General features: G+C 39.8%; 1 protein-coding gene across 8 annotated transcripts in view; it reads right to left on the bottom strand.

Annotated features, from left to right (window-relative positions):
- fam118b (family with sequence similarity 118 member B) overlaps positions 1 to 21603 on the bottom strand; it is a 64285-nt gene that overhangs the window by 28739 nt on the left and 13943 nt on the right. For 4 of the 8 annotated variants that reach the window (XM_043676886.1, XM_043676894.1, XM_043676891.1 and 1 more), the window contains exon 2: positions 8834 to 8905. The exons of 1 other annotated variant lie outside the window; for it this stretch is intronic. In XM_043676886.1, the coding sequence (XP_043532821.1) occupies positions 8834 to 8898 (65 nt within the window). In that variant the 5' untranslated portion in view covers positions 8899 to 8905. Of the gene's footprint in view, positions 1 to 8833; positions 8924 to 10503; positions 10585 to 21603 lie in introns of those variants that run through there. 3 more of the 8 variants (XM_043676887.1, XM_043676890.1, XM_043676892.1) reach the window with 2 other exon arrangements.

Below are 21603 nucleotides of genomic sequence, written 5' to 3'. Positions count from 1 at the left end.
AGGGAGGAAGCGAGGGATGGAGTTGCGAGGGCTGGAGGGGGAGAGGGTGTTGGAGAAAGGGAAATGGGAGGGGGAGAAAAAGGGGGAGGAAGAAAGATCCTTTATTAGAACCGGAAGAGGTTAGAGATTTACAAGTTCTGACATGCATATGGAACCGGGCAAAGTCCAACGAGTGAGAATGAGATAAGAAGAAAACAGGACGTATACGTATCGGTGCCCAGTTATTACAACAGGACACTGCAGTGGAAGAGGAACATTTCTGTTGTTGTGATCCGCATGGAGACCATTAGATAGATACGACTGGGAAAGAACTTCTGTTGAAGGATAATAAATAACTCAATGCTAAATTAAAATCCAGAATCACAAAAGATAATAATCTCTGAATTACCACTTGAGCCAAATTGGCATTGGGTAAATGAAAAAGGTGAATGTGTTGCTTGAAGATTAGAGTGGAAGAAATTGGTTCTGATTCATGGAGCACTGGCACAGTACTGAGGAAAGAGAGGGATGCGCCATTGAAAAGGACTTCATTTGAATCGAATCAGGACACGGGTCCTCACCAATCATATAACTAGGGTTGTGAATAGAGATTTAAGCTAAGTCACAGGGCAGAAGAGATACTTCTTAAAAAAATTTTAAGTTTTAAAACTTTTTTGAAAAATTTTTACAAATTAAAATGAAGCAAGAGAGCAGAGGTGTAGGATAGTAAAGAGGCATACGATAATCGACGTGTGACAGGTCAGGGCAAAAAAAAGTGCAGCAGGAATTAGAACCAGAATAAGGAATAATGGTTAAAAAAAAATCAAAGCTGAAGGGACTCTACCTGAATGTATACAGCATTTGTAACAAGATAAGCAAGTTGATAGCAAAAATAGAAATAAATAAACCTGACTGATAGCTATTACAAAGACATGATTGTAGGCTGACCAGGACAAGGAATTCAGTACTCAAGGGCATTCAATGTTCCCAAAAAATAAGCAAAAAGAGAAAAGGAGGTTGGGTAGCATTATTAATAAAAGATGGTATCTGTGCAATAGTGATTGTGATGTCGGTGCAATCGATCATTTGGGTGAAAATGAGGTATACCAAGGGAAAGAATCGTGAATGGGAGTCCTCTCCAGACTCCCAAAGTGTTGTCTCACTGTCAAACAAATTATAAATCTGAAAATAATAGGAGTGCAAAAAGGACACGATAATTGTCATTGTGATTTTAATATGCATATGATTAGATTAGATTAGATTACTTACAGTGTGGAAACAGGCCCTTCGGCTCAACAAGTCCACACCGACCCGCCGAAGCGCAACCCACCCATACCCCTACATTTACCCCTTACCTAACACTACGGGCAATTTAGCATGGCCAATTCACCTGACCTGCACATCTTTGGACTGTGGGAGGAAACCGGAGCACCTGGAGGAAACCCACGCAGACACGGGGAGAACGTGCAAACTCCACACAGTCAGTCGCCTGAGGCGGGAATTGAACCCAGGTCTCTGGAGCTGTGAGGCAGCAGTGCTAACCACTGTGCCACCATGCCGCCCACAGGACAGGACAAATCAGATGCAAAACATACAAAACAAATCTGTAGACTGTATCTTAAAGCAGTGCAGTACGCAAGCTAGTTGGCAACAGGGTAATTTAAACTTAGTCATGTGTAATGACATAGAGTTCTTCAGGATCTCATAGTTAAGGATCCACTCCAGGGTAGCAATTACAAGGTAGTAGAATTTTAAATTCAGCTTAGCAGAGAGTAACTCTGATCTAAAATCAGTTTCTTCAACTTAAATAAGAGCAATTACAGAGGTATGAAGAACGAATTGTCCAAAGCAGGTTGGGTGAACAAACCAATAAGAGAAAAGGTCAATAGATGAGCAGCGGCAGAGATTTATGCTCAGCAAAAATTCCTTGTATTCAAGAAGCAGGGCTCAATTAGAAGGATGTTAATCACCTGTGATTAACAGACAGACAGTTAGAGTGTTCACTGAAACACACAAAATGGTGAAAACTAGTGATAGGCCAGAGGATTGTGAATTTTTGTTTATGAACTTGCAGCAGATCATTAAAAAGCTAAATAATAAAGGGAGAAAATTGTTAAGGAAAGAAAATGGCAGGAAAAAAGTCAGCAAGAGGAACAGCTTCGAAATATATATAAAGAGACTAGTTAAAGTGGGTGCAAAATTCTTGGAGGATGTGACTAGGGAACTGACCACAGGGAACAGGGAAATGGTAAATATTTCAAACCAATATGTTGCATTAGTTTTCACAGTGGAGGACACTATGAGTACTCTATAGACATCAGGTAAACAAGGTATTAACGAAAGCAAAGTTCTTGTAACGGTCTCTATCACAAGGGACAAAGTATTTGACATGAGCTGAAAAATGTGTTGCTGGAAAAGCGCAGCAGGTCAGGCAGCATCCAAGGAGCAGGAGAATTGACGTTTCGGGCCTAAGCCCTTCTTCAGGAATCTCCAGCATCTGCAGTCCTCACTTTCTCCCACAAAGTATTTGACAGACCAATGGGACTGAAGGCAGACAGGTCACCAAGATCTGATGGTTCGCATCCAAGAATTTTAAAGTAAGTGGCTGCGGAGATAGTGGAGGCTCACACGCGATGTCAGGAGGATCCCAATAGGTTGCTAATGTGGAATTCCTGCTTAAAGAAGGAGGCACAGTAAGCAGGAAACTAAAGGCCAGTTAGCCCAGCATTTGTCATTGAGAAAATGCTAGAGTCCATTAATAAGAAAAAAATAGCAGGACATTAAGAAAAGATTTCCACAATCTCACACAGTCAACATGGTTTTGTGAAAGGGAAATCATGCTTGACAAATTTGCTTTGAGGATATAACAACCAGAGGTAATAAAGGGGAACCAGTAGATGAAGTGCATTGGGATTTCCAGAAGATATTCAGTAAGGTGCCACACAAAATGTTATTGTATAGAGGTTTTCAAAATCATGAGGGGCATGGATAGCATAAATGGACAAGGTCTTTGTCCTGGGTGGGGGAATCCAGAACTTGAAGGCATAGGTTTAGGGTGAGAGGGGAAAGATTTAAAAGGGGCAACTTTTTCACCCAAAGGATGGTGCGTGAATGGAATGAACTGCCAATGGAATTGATGGAGGCTGGTACAATTACATAATTCAATAGGCATCTGGATGGGCATATGAATAGGAAGGGTTTAAAGGGTAATGGGCCAAGTGCTGGCAAATGGGAGTAGATAAATTTAGGATATCTGGTTGGCATGGACTGGAGGGTCTGTTTCCGAGCTGTACATCTCTATGACTCTATATGATTGCAGATATTGTATTAGCATAGTTTGAGGTTCATTAACACTCAGAAAACAAGAGTTAGGATCAGGGTGATCCTATGCATGAAATACAAAAGGTTAGCGTGCAAGTAATTAAGAACACAAATGGAATTTTGGCCTTAATTGCTAGGAGGTTGGAGTTTAAAAATAAGGATTTCATAGTACAACACTACAGGGGCTTTGGTGAGGCTACACCTGAAGTACACTGTACTGTTTTGATCCCTGTGTTTAAGAAAGGAAGTATTGGCATTGGAACCAATTCAAAACAAATGCACAACGCTGCCTCCTGGCATGAAGCGGATGGTTTATGAAGTGCAGGTCAACTGACTTTTATTCCTTTAAGTTCAGAAAAAAAAAAGAGGGGATCTTATTGAAATATACAAGATTCTGAGTATGTTTAACCATAGATGTTGAGAAAATGTTTCCACTAGTGGGGGAAATCGCAAACTATTCACAGAATCATATAATTGCTACAGTGTGGAAACAACCCACTTGGCCCAGCAAGGCCACACTAACCCTCTGAAGAGTGACCCACGCAGACCCATTCCTCTACCCTATTATTCTACACTTCCCCTGACTAATGCATCTAACCAAAACATCCCTGAATACCATGGGCAATTTAGCATGGCCAATTTACCTAATCTGCACATCTTTGGACTGTGGGAGGAAACTCACATAGACACGGGGAGAATGTGCTAACTCCACATAGATAGTTGCCCAAGGCTAGAATCGAACCCTGGTCCCCGGCACTATGAGGCAACAGTGCTAACCACTGAGCCACCATGCTGCCCCATTAGTTTATAAACTAATTTGATTTGTTTATAATCTACAAAAGCTTGAAATTAATGAGTCTCATTACAGGAGATTCAGAAACACTAAATGTTCCAGTTTATTGGCAGCTAACTCGCAAACTTAATATTCTCCTTAATTTGGAGACTTTAGGACCAATTTCGCATTCACTATCAAAATTGTTGCCTTGATTACATGCAATGCATGTACAGGCACTAAAGCCATCAGCATCTATATATTACACATTTATAGAAAAGGAAACAATTAACAATACTAATAACTGGTTAACAGGAATTCTTTTGGGAACTGGCAATACTGGGTGGAATTCAGTAAGATTTGGTTTGCTACAGCCATTTTTTTATCCTATTGTTCAAACAACATAATTTCACAGTTAATTGTCAAACTAGCTATGTAACTGTTCTTTTAAAAGCTAAAAATTATGAGAATGACTTTTACTTCTCTTATTCAGACACTGTGGCCCTAATTTTCACTCCCATGTCAGGGACAGAGTCTGAAGAAATCTGGGTCCACAAATGTGACTTTACAAAGGGCTGTCTACAAATCGAATTTTTGGTCAAAGGGGCCAGAGTGTATTAGGAGTTGGGCCAGATGACCCAGGAAGAGCCTAAGTGGCTGCCAGCTCTTGAGGCGAAATGGGTGGAAAGCTTGCCTCATGGATCCTGCACTAGATTTATAGTTTGAAAAAAAATATATAACACAAAACATCGCTCCTGCTCTTGTCCCTCACTCTCCATTCCACCCTTTGCCCATCTATCCATTCTCTATATGGTCCCTCACACCCCTATACCATGCTATGACCAAGTCACCCATGACTCATTCATATCCTTATTCCACTAAAAGTCCTTCCACCCACCCCCATGGTCCCTCATACCTCTAACTAACCCAGTCCCACCCTATACCAAACTACCGAATCCCATAACCCCTCAAGGGCAGCACAGTGGCTCAGTGGTTAGCACTGCTGCCTCACAGCGCCAGGGACCCGGGTTCAAATCCCACCTCGAGCAACTATCTGTGTGGAGTTTGCACATTCTCCCCGTGTCTGCATGGGTTTCCTCCACGTGCTCCGGTTTCCTCCCACAGTCCAAAAGATGTGCAGGTGCTAAATTGCCCGTAGCTGTAGGGGAACAGGTCTGGGTGGGTTGCTCTTCGGAGGGTCGGTGTGGACTTGTTGGGCTGAAGGGAATCTAATCTAATCTAAAATCCCAACCCAATTATCCCATGTCCCATTGTCCCTCATAACCTTGTCTTCAATTACCTCATTACTCTTTACAGCCTCTGCACTGACGTAAATCCCCATCAACAGACTCTTCCCTTCCCTCTCTGTGGCAACTTACCTCTTATCAGCATAAAAAACTAGCTTTGAAAAAATATGTATATTAATACAAGAACACACCTAAATACATTGAACTTATTCATTAAATAAACAGCTGGGTCAGTCCATCAGTAGACACCATTGTGAAAATGGCAAGTTGGCAAAAAAGCCACAGCATAAATCCTACAACGGTTTTACATGAGCAGACACTCTGAAGTAGCCAACACATTTGTTTAAACTCGTGTTTAGTTTTTAATAATTTCTTGAAAGTTTTGCCCATCCCAATGAGTTGATGCACAAGCATGTTTTTATTCACAATCCCAGATGCTGCCTCAACCCCAGCAGAGATGTACAAGGACCAGTCCCGAAAGAAGTATATAATTCTCCCATTTTGAGAGGCGTGATAGCATTCTTCCAGCCCTCAAAAGATTCTTCATGCTGACCTATGCAACTTCATGTCATCTTTCCATCCCCATGTCCCTTCCGACTTCAATGCCAACATAGTGCCTCACCTCATCCTCATGTACCACACCAACTTGTCCACAACTACCCATGTGTACAGGTGAAAAACTATAGTTTTATTATTTTAATTTCGATATTGCAGACTATACTATGTTGCAAAAAGCACTCTCATTCATAAATAGACATCTCAGCCTTCGCTGACAGATCAACACTTGATGACACATTAGATGGTTCCAAGGGATTTATGACATACTGCTCTCTACACACAATCCTCTCCATATTTAGTAGTGCCAAACGGCAGCTGACCACATCCCCACAAGTGATCCCTGAGCCCCTAACCCCAAGCATTCCTGGGACAGTATCCACACGGGTATCTCACTCTTCAGAGGGGTACATTGGTGTCTAAAAGAAATACATTGACAACAGACTTGGCTTTTACCTGGTCCAATCTCCACACACACACAGATTCCAAGTACAAGAGACCCCAAAATCCAATTTCAGTGGCGGCCACTGATAATTTAAATGGCCAGTTGCCTCCAGAACATGGGCAGCGCAAACTACGGTCTGCTAATTCTGCCACTATGAAAATGAGAAAAACAGCTCCATGCTGATCCTCTCTCTTTGACATCTCTCTCCTGTAAGAATCTGTGGTTGAATTTACCTTTTTGCTAAGAGGTGTGTTTATGGGATGTTGCAGGAAATCAGAATAGTTCTTGTTAAGTTGCGTGTTTGTATCAGGTGGGTTTTCAAATAGTTATTCTAAATTTGGTATTCTTTTGTTAGTGTGTAAATAAATTGTTTGGTTTAAAACCAGCTGCATCGCTCCTGGAATATTCACCTTACGTCTGCTTAAGATAACTAGGAAAGTTAGATTCTTGACTCTTAAAATGTTTTGAAGGGGCCTGGCCTGGTCCATAACACTTGATCAACCAGTCTTTCACACAGGAGAAAGTGAAGACTGCAGATGCTGGAGATCAGAGTCAAAAAGTGTGGTGCTGGAAAAGCACAGCCATTCAGTCAGCATCCGAGAAGCAGGAGAGTTGATAATTTCGAGTACAATCTCTTCAGCAGGAATGCTCTCCTTCTCCTCAGATGCTGCCTGACCGGCTGTGCTTTTCCAACTCACCACAGTCTTTTACATAAACAAAGATGCTAAAATGATTTGAACTCCTGGGTTTACAAATATGTTTTCCACCTATTGCTTCCCATTTCTCATCAGTGGCATTCCCTCCATTAAAACTTCTAAGAGATAATTTCCCAACATATGATGTTTCTAACATATTTTGGAATAGTTTTACTATTCTCAAAATCTGGACTTATATTTGAAGGTGACAGTTTAGTTCCTAGGTAACATTTTCAGTGGATTTTATGCAAAGCAATGCTGAAACTTCCTGCTTTCTATTTATAATGTTTGGGTTGGTGATGTCATTTCCTTTGGTGATGTTATTTCCTGTGGTGAAGTCACTTCCTGTTCTTTTTCTCAGGGGGTGGTAGGTGGGGTCTAACACGATGTGTTTGTTGATAGAGTTCTTGATGGAATGCCATGCTTCTAGAAATTTCTATGCATGTCTTTGTCTGGCTTTTCCTAGAATGGACGTATTGTCCCAGTCGAAATGGTGTCCTTCCTCATCCATATATGAGGATACTAGTGAGAGAGGATCATGTATCCACTAGTATCCTCACATACGAATGAGGAAGGACACCACTTCGACTGGGACAATACACCCATCCTAGGACAAGCCAAACAAAGACATGCACGAGAATTCCTAGAAGCATGACATTCCATCAAGAACTCTATCAACAAACATATCAAGGTAGACCCCACCTACCACCCCTTGAGAAAAAGAACAGGAAGTGACTTCACCACAGGAAATAACATCACCAAAGGAAATGACATCACCAACCCAAGGAAACCCAAACATATTAATAGAAAGCAGGAAGTTTCAGCATTGCTTTGCATAAAAGTCCACTGAAAATGTTACCTAATAAGGTAATGAAACATCTGGAAATGAACCTTTCAGCTCAGCAAGCAAACCTACATCCAAAACCTCAACCTGAACTACAAACTTCTCAAAACTCACGAAGTTTAGTTCCTTTTTCATGTGAAGCAATACATCTAAGTATCTGTGCTTGATGAACCAATACTTGAAAAGTGCAGGTAGAAACCACTTCAGACAGACAACATACAAGCATTGAAATGAGGAAAGCCAGGCTATGAAACCTATTTCCTGTGTCAAAGAAAATGCAATGATTTTATTTTCCTGAGGGAAGCAATAAACTATTGCTTTTATCATCTTGGATGTTTTTAGCCAAGTAAAATTTCTTCTAATCTCCAATAGCCATAAAAGATTTTAGACTATATATCCAACTTTATAAGTTATGAGTTTATCTCGCCAGCAGAATTCCACGTACTTGAATTACATGTGGCTGGGCTATTGACACAAGTTGGGATGTAGGAATAAATGCTTCATTTTACCCATAAAGATAACATTACAAGAAAGACTACATCGCGTATTTCTTTACTACAAATCCACTTGAAAAGACAGATTGGGTTCATCTTGTGTATGACCCTGCACAGAAGCAGAGATTTAAAAAAAAAAGGCATAAAAGCTTCAAGTTGCAGTCCCCAATTTTAGTGTAAAACTGATCCATGATCAATTGGCGATATCCAAATATTAATCATCCAAAGGGATTAAAATGCCTTGTTGGTGGTTTACAATCTCTGTGAATGCTCGTTTTGCATTTAGATAGTGCTCCACTCACTGTACACAGTCTTGTTTATAATTGTAGATATTTTGTTTCAGCATTAGTTTCACTTACCTAACAATACATTTTTTTGAAATTCTTGAAACAAATTGTAGAAATAATCACTAGTCACAAAAGTAAAACACGAACAAATACCTGTGTCAGTGAGTGGATATTATTACAATTGAATACTTTACCTGCTTTTCTTAGTTGATGGTGGTCCATTCTTTGCAGTTGAATCTTGGCTCTGTGGAGATGCCATTCAGCTTCTGGGACATAGAGAAACTCTAAAGTTAGAAGTTAGATAATGTTTCAAAAATAAGGAATGATGCTGAAACTTATGGGAGTCAACAAATTTAACTTGCAAGTATAAATATTTTGAGTGCTTCTAAAATCATTCAGGCTGAATATTAGAGCTACTGCTACTCCAGCCACCTCCTTGATGACTCACTGCAATTTTTTTTGAGGTTTCAGCACAGATATAGTTAAATGCAGATATCACACAGGCGGATCCCTGGCTATTTTCCAAGTGGTAATGCTGACTGATCAAATGGTCTTTTAGATTGCAAAATACTCAAAGCTTGAAAATAAAACTATGCAACAGTGTAACAGCAAAGCTGCTTCAAGTCTTACAGGCTTTATGACAGAATAATATTAAAACAGAAATAAGGTTCAAGATTACACACCAGGCAGCTCCTTGCTGGGAGGGATGGAAAGAATAGGTAGTCATCACCAAAAGATGCTTCTGCACTTTCCCTAAAGCCAGATTCAGGTTGGCAATAACCACCTAGAACTCTCAGCCAAAAAATACTGTGTGGTTCAGGGACAGAAAAAGAATCATGAAAATGGAACTTTAATTAAGAATGATGGATAGCCATGTTGATAATGCAGAGTCAGAATGCTATACTTTAAGATTCACTCCCAAGACACAAGCATCTAATCAAGGTTGACACTTTAATTAGCACTGACTGGATGGTGCACTGTTGGAGGTGCCATCTATAAATGATACACAAAGCTGAAACTCCACCCATTGTCTCAGGTGGATGCAGAATATCCCATGACACTGTTTAAAAGTTGAGTAAAAGAATTCTCCAATATTTATCCTTAAACCAACATCAGTAAAGAGTAAAACGATCTAGCTATGCATCTCATTGATGTTTGGGAGACCTTGCCGTACAAGTTAGCTGTCAGGTTTCCTACATTACAGCAACGTTTACATTTTGTGCTTTCGGACATTCTGAAAGGCTCTTCTGAGGACATATGGACACAGAAGCATCTTTACTCAATATTTAACAATGCTTCAACTGAATTGGAACACTTGATGAAGCAGTGTATTTTGCTGTTTTCTAATCAACCTGTTCAGGAATGGTATTACACACCACTAGACTAGATGGGACTTGAAGCCAGGCCTCTTGGCTCACAGGTAGGGACACTACCATTATGCCACAAGAGCTTGAGAGACAGTTTTGTACAATGTGTTTAACTTTCAGCACCTGGAAGTGCTTGATTCTATTTTTGAACAACAAACATGCTCCAACTAACAGCAGAAAGCCCCTAGCTGGATTTAGTTTGCTCTGCAAACAGTGCGATAACCGTGGTGCCATTTTGAGCTCTTTATTATTATGAAACTGGTAGTTTTTGTTCGGAGCATTTCATCATAAAATTAGATCAGGGTTCAAAACATATTTAGTGGTTACAAGTTAGAGAATTCCAGGGTGTTATCAAATACAAATATATTTGCAGGAACTCAAAAAGACCACTTTGAATGGTGCCTGTAACCTGCTCTGTCTTTCTAAAGGGAGACAAGGAGAACCTTTGAAATCTGCAATATGCACAGTGCATGATACAACTCAAATAACATGCTTACACTTGATTCAAAATGTGGAAGCCATCAATTTCTGACATATAGACCTACTCTGTGCACAGCAACTTCTTTTCAATGCTTTGCAGCTCTAGGGTTATACCTATAATAGATTGTAAATAGTTGTGTTGAAGGGGATAAGAATGGGAAGAGGAAAAAAGAAATTGGGACACATTACAGAGAATAGATCTAGACTTGAAGTGGTAAATATTTAAAACATTCATAAGGAATGTTTCAGGCAAATGCACACTAAAAAGAACAAACTAGCTTATAAAGACACAGTAGATAAATACAAAGATTAGAAATAATTGTAACAAAAGAAATGGAAAGGAATACACTCTGTACATAAACTAAGAAAAAGATGGCAAAAGAACATACAAAAAGGTTAAGAAATAAGTCAATAATATCAGGAAATCAGAAATAATGAATTCAAGGAATACAAAAATAGTAAAGATTTCTGCAAATACAAATAACAGAAACATAATGGAGAATAGAGATAAGTTCCTAAACAGTCGCACTTGATAAACTCACAGGTATCAACAGCAAACTGTCAGAAATATCCAATAGACAAACTGACAGAGTTGTCATGACATTAAAAGATAACAGAACATAAGAAATGGAAGCTGGAAAAGGCCTTTTAGGCCTTCAAGCCTAGCTAGTCTGCTATTTCAAAATCACAGCAATCCAAAAATCATACAAAGACATTTGAAATAGAAGTGGATGAGATAATTGATAGATTAATCAAATTTGAGAGACATTATAATAAATTTGTATGTAACCCTAGATAGACCATGGTGTGAATAGTTTTAACCACAGTAGTATATAAAGGATATTGTGCACTAAAGAAACTGAAAATTAATTCACAGAATGATTTCAGAACAGAGGGAGAAAGGATTTAAAAGATTAGGACTCTATTCTCAACAACAAAACACTGAGGGGAAATCTGAAGGAAGTTTTCAAGCTTATAAAAAGGGTTTAGTCAGGTCAACATAGATAAATACCTACTTGCAGATGAAATACAAGATAATTGTTGATAAATTTAAAATTATTACATTATCCAGTCTGTTCTGAGAAAGTGGAACTGGTTACTGCAGGAAGTAGTTGAAGTGAACAGCACAGATGCATTTAAAAGGAAGCTAGGTAAATAAGAGGGAAAAAGAAACAAAAAAAAAGTATGTTGATGGAATTAGATAAAAGGAGGGGAGAATACCCACGTGGAGAATAAACACTGACATATATGTATATAGTTGAGCTGAAACTATGGTAATAGTAGATAAATTGGATTAATGAAACATCGGGCACGGAGAAACACTTTCAGTATGATTGCTGTGTAGAAGATCAGTCTTTTACCTCGTCTCAGCTCAGCAGTCCAGGAATAGTTGTCTAATGTTTCCCAAAAACAGTTATTGGTCAAAGTTAACCCCTGTTGCTCTACCTCACCAAATTTATCAAAAATGGTAACCGTTATATCTAAATTACTTGACCAGAATAAGAGGGATAGTGTATTAATTACAGCCATTAGGTGGACTCCTTGCAATCATGTCAACTTCACAAGCTGTGATAAATAGTGTACTACAATGTATAATAAAATGTATGCAATCATGAAAACAGCAACAATGGTTTACAGAAGCAGACAGTGCAACATCAGTCTCTTGCAAGTCAACTAAGGCAAGTCTTCTCTGGTTTAAAAAAACATAAACAAAGAAATAGTGACTAGTTATTCTACAACCCTGCAAGCTGGTCACAAGGCAATATGGAAAGAATGAAACGAACTGTCAAAAAGAACTGACACAAAATCGGTAGGGGATAATTGCTGAAATCCAGTTTTCATTGTTTTCCAATCAAATACTGTTTCAGTGTCCGTATTTTAATACACATTCCAATCTTTAGGATAAACGGTCACACCAGATGGGCGGAACAAAAATAACAACCAGCAAAATTAAACAGATATACTCAACATGCAAAAAAAAAATCACAGGACACTAACAAGAATTGTAAGCATATGCCAGCCATGCCCCAGTGTGAGCTGGCTGACATTCCAGCACATTATTGAGGATGGTCATTTTTCAGGTGAGATGTTAAACTACTGGTTAGGCCACTGTTGGAATACTGTGTGCAATTCTGGCCTCCCTGCTGTAGGAAGGAGATTGCAAAACTTGAAAGAGTTCAGAAGAGGTTTACAAGGATGTTGCCAAGGTTGGAGGATTTGAGCTCAAAGGAGAGGCTGAATAGACAGGGGTTATTTTCCCTGGAGTGTCAGAGGCTGAGGGGTGACCTTATAGAGATTTATAAAATCATGAGGGGCATGGATAGAGTAAAGAGACAAGGTTTTCTCCCCCCCAGGGTGGGGGATACCAAAACTAGAGGACATAGGTTTAAGGTGAGAGGGGGAAGATTTAACAGGAACCTAAAGAACAACATTTTCACATAGAGGGTGGTGCATATATGGAATGAGCTGTCAGAGGAAGTGGTGGAGGCTGGTACAATTACAACATTTAAAAGACACCTGGATGGGTATATGAATAGGAAAGGTTTAGAGGGATATGAGCCAAATGCTGGCGAATGGTACTAGATTCATTTATGATATCTGGTTGGCCACGGATGAGCTGGACTGAAGAATCTGCTTCTGTGCTATATATCTCTATGACCCTACAAAGCCCAGAAAAGTATGTGTTCTCAACACAGAAGACTGGATGCTGTCATTAAAAACAGCCTCCACGATCCATCTGCATATGCATAGTCCTTCCAAAAACCTACAGTTTACCGAAAGCAGCCTTGCAGCACACTTTTGTTATAGCTGCAGGTTTGAAATTTGCTTGACCTCAGAGGACTCGATATTCAAGTTAGAAGGCCCACTTAATTATGGAGTTAGAAACTTCAACCTTTACCAATGCCTAATCAAAGCCACTTAAGCTGGTGCAGTTACTGGATGGGAGTTTAAAGAGCATATTTATTGTGAACACTGCAAGAGTTCTTGTAGCAATTTGATTCACTAAAGGTGACGGAAGGATATGGTGCTGTTGCAGGTATTAACAATATGTGGAATATGGTGCCTCCCTTTCAATTTCTATTCCCAGCCTTTGACCTGCTTCCACTGTGGAACAGGATGCGCATGCGCAAATACTGCCTTAGGTCTATCCTGTCATAGGCCATGTCAATCCACATGTCTATGCATGCAGAGTGGCTAGGTTGTATTTGTATAACCACTCCAGAATTTAAAAGCTTCATTGCAATTTTACACATGTAGCATTTGCTCCACTTAGCTGTGGTGGTGGCCACAAACACTGCAAGTTCTGACTGACCACTTGGACAGAAAAATATCATGGCTTTATTTCAAAGAAGAGGAGGTTATCCCTGGTGCCTTGACCAATATTTATCCCCAGGCTACATCACCCAATAAACAATTATCTGATCAATATTATTCCTGTTTGTGAGAATGACTGCACTCAGCTTGGCTACTGTATTTCCTACATTATAAAAGTGACTACATTTAAAAGGTGCTAATTTTGAGGTACGTTTGATGTGTCAAAAAGACATAGTCTGTGGATGTTATTTAAACAGATTTCCAGAAGGCAGTCAATCAGGTTCCACAGAGACACAACAAAAATGGCAATGCACAGAACTAAAGGTAATTTACAGGATAGAGAATTGGTTCCAAGCTCAGAGACAGAGAATAAAGGTCGTGACAAGTGGTGCCACATACGCAACCCCCTCCCCAAAAGCATGGGTACTAATGACTCAACTTTACACTCTAATTTATAAATGACAGACTGAATAAAGTTACAGATCAAATTTTGATGGCGAAGTAAATAGTATAATTAGGAGCAGAAAGTTGCAAAAGAAAAACTGAAGATTTAATCAGTGGATACAATAGTGACTGATGAAGTTTACTCTGGGCAAGAGTGGTCCTCCATTTTGAACCCAAGAATTGTCAGGATAGTTTCTAAATAATGAAAAAATAATTGTAGAAAAGTAGGGAGCTTTAGGGGTGTATGCAGTGAAGCAATTGATAGCTAAAGGACCACTATAAAACATAATTCATCTCAAGAGCCGGAATGCGATGAGGTAGAGGTTAGTTAGTAATATTAAAGTTACGGACACAGCAGATTTAGAATTCGGTGTTCAGTTCTGGATACCACACCATAGATCTTGGAGGGGCTATAATGCAGATTCACCAGAATAATACTGAAGCTAAAATTATAAAGGACAGATTGCATAGACTAGGCCCGAAGTCCGTAAAGTACAAAATATTAAGGAATTATCTAACTTCGGTGATTAATTTAAAAAATTTGAAAACAAATAGAGCACAGTATTTCTTTCTTCCGTTGGGGAAAGCCAAAACAAGAGTTTGACCTTCCATTTAGAACTAGGCCATAGGTGAGGTCAGAAAACAATTATACAAAGGGTAGCAGAAATCTGGAGAAGTTTCCGCCCAAAAACTTTCTGAGGCTAAGTAAACATTTGAAATATTTAGATAATTAAGAGATTTGTTCGATAATAGTATTGAGTTACAAAACAGATGGGTAGATGGAGCAAAAACCATGATCTAATTGAATGATAGAAGAGGCTCTAAGGTCTGAATGGCATGCTGTTGTTCCAATTCTTTTTCAGTACAATGTGGCGTTTTACTTGGAGCTGGTGTACTTCGTTACTGCCTGCCCCCTCTGACATGCTGGGCTTGGCCAGTTCCCCAGGGAGCACCAGGCACACATGTTCTGGAGCTGATGGTGATGTGCTTGTTGCAATGGGTCAGGCAGGAATCCTGCCCCACAATGCATTCAAAAATATTGCTGGCGAATAAGTTCATGATGCTCGTGGCCTTGGAGGAGGTGTCGGCGTCAAGGTGAACCTGCTTCATCACTTTGTAAATGTGGGTGGCATAACTTGCTTTCCTGGACATGCACCTCTTCTTGTCCCTCTTCACCTGCAGTCTCTTCACTGCTTTCTTGGCATCCTTCTTTGCAACCTGTCCTTTCTTTTCCCCAATCACAGTGACAGTCAACTTTGTCCTGAGGTTACAAACCAGCCCCATGTATGCAAGCTTTTCTTTATTTATTCATGGATGGGTATAAGAACAGGAAGGGTTTGGAGGGATATGGGCTGAGTGCTGGCAAGTGGGACTAGATTAGGTTGGGATATCTGGTCAGCATGGATGAATTGGACCAAAGGGTCTGTTTCCGTGCTATACATCTCTATGACTCTATGTACAATAAGGTCAGTATGTTATGACAGAATCACCTCAAGCTGCTGCCCTTACACTTTAACACTGAAGCATTGTCTCTGTTGCCCATGGAACCCTGCTTTACAAGGAAAACCATATAAGCAAATATGTGGATCCAATTTTCCACATTTAAGATTTGAAACCAATTCTCTCAACCAACAGTTTTTTTTTATTGCAGAGCACAAGTGATTTGTTCCAATGCATGGACCATTTAAAGGTTTTTTTCTTGGCCATGCACAAATGATAGAGTGCCAATTTACACAAAGCTGGTGGGATAACATTTCAGTGCTGCATAGGGGGACCACTGTCGTAGTCTCAGTGTCACCAAGAAGATTGAGTCACAGACATTATAATGTTGTCTCATTCGGAACTTTTGACCTTGAAAGCAATACAGCTGGAAAATACAGGATCCAAGTAAGTCCACAGAAATTTGCTTAATGAGCATTAAAACTAAAACTATTGAGAAAACTCAATCTTGGCAATCATTTCTTTTGGAGGCACTGAGTCTACAGCAACGATCCCTGTAGGCCACGCAGCAACTCAAATGTTTCTGCGCATGATGCTCATATTTTGGCCCTTGTGCATTTAAACAAATTATTCATGCACTGGAATAAAAATGGATTCTAGTGAAAAATAAGAAAACAACACCAACCTCAATTATGGAACTTCGGTAGGCAGACGCCAATGCCACCTCCACTTAACATTCACGGAAGCATACTGAAGAACTGGTCTCAGCCTCAACCTCAAGAAGGCTCACACCCTTTACCAATCCATTCCAAGTCAAGTTCTGGTCCAGCCCTCTGCTAAGCTCAACAGAGAAGGTACTTCTTATTTCAGGCTGACATCGATGTCAAGATTCAACACCGCATTTAATCTGCAAGTACCATCTTCAGATGCCTAAGGATGAGAGTCTTCAATGACTGTGACATCTGTGCTGATATTACAATCCTAGTGTATAAGGCAGTCATCCTTCTAACTCTTCTGTATGGCTCTGAATCTTGGACTATGTATGGATCCCATCTCAATGCATGGATGCTGCTTGAAACAGATTTTCTACATCAGCGACAAGAACAGGCTATGACGTTCGTGTCCTTGAAACAGCACTGCGATCAGGGTCATTGAAATCCAACTCCACAGGGCCAGCCCACTTGCTTAGAATACCTGAGTTCCAACTGCCAAAGAAAACCTTCACTCAGTTCAAAGAAGGCACGTGAAAAATAGAAGGACAAAAGGAAGTATTGCAGAGACTCTCTGAAGACTTCTCTCAAGAAATACAGCACAGATGTCAATGTGTGGGAGACTCTCATTCAGAAGAAACTGACTTGGAGCAAACTCCTGTGTGAAGGGAGACAATTCTTTGAGAAGACTTGTCTGCTGGAGGAAGTATGAAAAAGGAATTGGAGAAAAGAATCCCAGCTATGAAAGAGGCAACGGAACCCATGACACAGCATTTTCCAAGTATACAATAATATTTGTTGGTGAGTGATTGCTAACAATAATGACGACTTGACTCAAAAATGTTAACTTTGTCTCTCTGCACATGGATGCTGCTAGATCTGCTCGGTACTTCCAGCATTTCTGGATTAACTCAATGGACAACTCAGACTAAGTCATCTTCATCTCAGGCAGTCCTTTTTCATTGCTTGTAAAACATACACAAATCTCAACAGATTAAAACTGAAATTTCATGTTTGAGGAAATGTCATTAGGATACATTTCAAAAAATTAATTTTAAATATATTTTCAACATAATCAACTGAACCCTTTAATATGAATTCCAAGTCAGTACAATACAGTGTCATGGAGTACATCAATTGAACTGATAAAACTGGATCGACAAATACAGTCTTGCATACATATCAGTAACATTCATTCAAGATTTAATCTTGACACTGGGTACTAAAATTACATAAGTCTCATATCCTTGATGAAAATAATTAAAAACTTTTCTATGCAGGCTATGGAGCAGCTTTTATTCAGTAGTAACCTTTTTGCGTCGATCAGAAGGTCATGGGTTCAAGACCCTTGGGAGAAATTTGAACACATTCTAAGTGGGTAAGTCAATACAGCACAGATAGAATGTCTCATTTTATGAAGATGCTATTAAATCAAAGCCCCATCAGGCAATTACAAAAGTGACAGATCTTATTGGAAATATTCAAAAGTTCTTCTGGGAACAAGCCTTATCATCTGCCTTTTCTGTTCATCAGACCCAGTTGTGGGCAAACTGGATGTCATGCTTGTCGCTATTTTATGGTAACAGTATTTCAAAAGTAATTGACTGGGATACCCTGAAAATTCAAAAAGGGTGGATGATTTAATAGCAGCATAAATATTAAAATGCAGAAACTGTGGAGCAAGACAACAAAAAATTATAAAAAGAAAAGGTGACATTTCCAGTTTGTCCCTTCTTCAAAATGAATACTTATCCATGTCACTATCTACGACACTGTTTATTCATAGAGAACTATTATGATGGGCTAAATAATCTATTGAAAGCTTTGTATTTTTATTACTTTAAAATAATAAGATTCAATGCTGCCCCAATCTTAATTTAGAAAGCACTATAAAGTTACTTTACAACTAAAACACTGATCAATATCAGGTCCATAGTTTGTCACAATTATCCAAGAGATCGCCCATGACAGTCAGAACAAATGAGTTACCATAGTTACAACATGCACTGACTAAGCAAATATTCAGTCTTTTAGGGCACTTAGCTTAGACAACTAATGCTAGCCAACGAACAACTTTCTTGTCTCTTGCCAGTAGATTAACTCCACAGTGTAAATGGCCTGCCATTCTGGGGCAGACTATATTGCAACTTCCACACTGAGCAATTGCACTCTCATTGATGTTACAAGCAAAGATTTCCAGCTCCCACTGCCAAATCTTCAAAGAGCACTCAAGTCTTTTATAATATCCGGTACATCTGGCAGAGAATCAGAGCCTCTCAGCAGCTAGACATCTGTAGTGGAAAAAAAATTCCTGGACGAGGTCAAACTAAATCTAAATCTAAAATGCAGTGCTGCCCTAAATAAGAAATTGGTTCTTGAACTTTTCTCATAGACTAATCAAATTCATATCTGTGGCAGGACAAACACTTATATAACATTTATGATCTTTGATGCATAATAATTGTCCTGTATCTACACTGAAGTACTAGTCCCAACAACTCATTACCAGATTTCCCACACACTAGTCAATAGCAAACACCAAGACCAACTCTACAACATAACTAAATGTACCCAGTAGAACTGTGAACCTGGTTAAAGCTTGTGAATTTATTTTTAAAAGGCTGTTTATACTTGTCTCTATGCCTGCTCCTGTATTTTCACAGGAAAATCTACACAAATATCCTTTTCATTAATTTTAGCATTGTAAAGTGTGCCAAGAAAGCTCACTACACTGATTTTCAAACATAATGTATATCACAAGACAATATATGACAAATCAACAGATCAAGTAATTAATTTTGCAGTTGACAAAAACTGCACTGATGTTTTAGCATGAAAGTCACCCTAGTCCAAACGGATCATAAGGCTGCTAGCTCATTAGAAAGAAATGACTGGGGGTTTAACCCGAAGGTCAACATGCCTCAGGTGAAGGGACAGGTTGAGGAGGAGAGTCCTTACATAGTAAACTTAGCCAGTACGGAAATGGAACCCACGTCGTTGGTATCAATCTGCACTGCAAACCAGCCAAATGACCTAACCGATCTCCACAAAGCTTGATGCTCGTATTCCTCTCACAACAACTCAAACCTTTTTTTTCCAACCATATTATTCCTATTTCCTAAACATTTTCCACGCAATGTGCTCTGACTCGCAAATGTGCCAGACGATTGTGATTTAAATTCCATTCTAGAGGATTCAGGCTGACATTTTGTAGGATTTTTAGTTTCCTCTTTAACTGTCAATTGTCTAAACTCATTATAGTGAGCACCACATTCTAACTATTCCAGGTTCGTAAGTTTCTCCTGAATTTCCTATTTAATTTTTCAGTATGTCACATTATTGCCCCATGTTTATTTTTATTCACAAGCAGATAAAAAGTAACACTCAAATTGTCTGGTCCCTACTTCTAACAGCCCCAACTTCCCAATAATCAATTCATTACGATAGTCCTACTCAACAGACACCTTAACTTCATCAATCCCATTCCACTCCCCCAGATCACCATATCACCACACTCCTAAAATCTTCATTATGGTCGCTTCCTATACAGCTTCCTGAGTCCCTGAACAACTCTTGTCACATGTCATTACTCCCTCTTTTTCCTGATCACATTGCCTCCCCCACACACACACTTACCCCCCCCCCGCCCCCCACACACCACTTACCCCCCCCATGCCCCTCACACTATCCACTCCCAATTTCCTCACTAATACACCAACAAAAACCGAGATGTTTCTTCCCTTGTCTCAACAACCAAGTTCCAGTTTCACTCTCCCGTTACTCCCCACATTGTTCCCTCACCTTCAAATCCACTCTCATCTCTGGTATCCTAGGACTTCCCAGTTCCCCATCCATATTTTGACAGTCTTGCAGAGAATCCTATTATTCCCACTCTCTCACTATGGGATTGCCCAGTCCCAGATTTTCCAGTCCTTCGTCCCCTGGTCGATTCATGGTCTTTTTCTAGTTTATGCAGTTTTCTCAGTACATATCATTTTCCAGGTATTATACCCCCTCCATTCCTGCTTTTCACAGTGTTAACCCTACTCTATTATCAGGTTTCCCAGTGTTAACCCTTCTATTTCCAGTTTTCCTGGAACTATCCCCCTCTATTCCCAGTGATATGTTACAGACTTCCTCGTCCCTCTCTATTCCTGGTGAGAATCCCCTTTATTCCCATTTTTTTTTCCTGGTGAGATCCCTTCTCCTCCCAGGTGATCCCCTCATATTTCCTGGTAATATTCCCCTCTATTCCCAGATTTTCCAGTATCTCCCTCTCTATTTCCAGCTGGCCTGGTGATATCCCTATTTCCAATTTTCCAATATATATCCTCCTCCTGGTTTTTCTGATAATATGTGTATTCCTAGCAATATCCACTTCTATTCCTGGTTTTCCCGATAATATCTCTCTGTATTCTTGGTGATAACTCGCTCTATTCTAGGTTTTCCTGTAATATTCCCTTGTATTCCCAGTGAAATCACACTCTATTCCTGATTTCCGGTGATATTCCTCTGTATTCCCAGAGATATTCCACTTAAGTCCGTGTTCCCCCCTTTATTCCCAGTATTTTCCCCGTATTCCTGATGACATCCCCTTATTCCCGGTGATATTCCCCCTGTATTCCCAGTGGTTTCGCCCTGTATTCCCATTATTTTTCCCACTGTATTCCTGGTATTTTTCATCCTGCATTCCCGGTGGTTTCCCCATGTATTCCCGATGATTTCCTCCGTACTCCTGGTGAATCCCCCTGTATTCCCAGTACTTTTCCTCCTGTATTCCCGGTAATTTTTCCCCTGTATCCCCAGGATTTCTGCTGTATTCCCGGTATTATCCCCCTATATCCCCAGGATCTTCCTGTATTCCCAGTATTTTTCTCCTGTACCCCTAAGATTTCCTTTGTATTCCTGGTATTTTCCCCTTGTGTCCCAGTGATTTTTCCCTGTATTCCCAGTATTTTCCTCCTGTATCACTAGGATTTCCTTTGTATTCCCTTTTTTTTCCCCCCTGTATTTTCCCCCTGTACCTGTAGTATTTCCCCCCAAACTCCCGGTATTTTCCCCCTGCATCCCTAGGATTTCCCTTGTATTCCTGGTATTTTCCCCTCGTATTCCTGGTATTTTCCCCTCTGTAGTCTTGGTATTTTTCCCCTGTATCCCTCGGATTTCCCTTGCATTCCCAGTATTTTACCCATGTGTTCCCAGTGATTT

This window comes from Chiloscyllium plagiosum, chromosome 35, assembly GCF_004010195.1.
Source record: "Chiloscyllium plagiosum isolate BGI_BamShark_2017 chromosome 35, ASM401019v2, whole genome shotgun sequence".
NCBI lineage: Eukaryota > Metazoa > Chordata > Chondrichthyes > Orectolobiformes > Hemiscylliidae > Chiloscyllium > Chiloscyllium plagiosum.
Note: the sequence above shows the minus strand (reverse complement) of the source record. Positions and strands in the feature narration are given on the sequence as shown.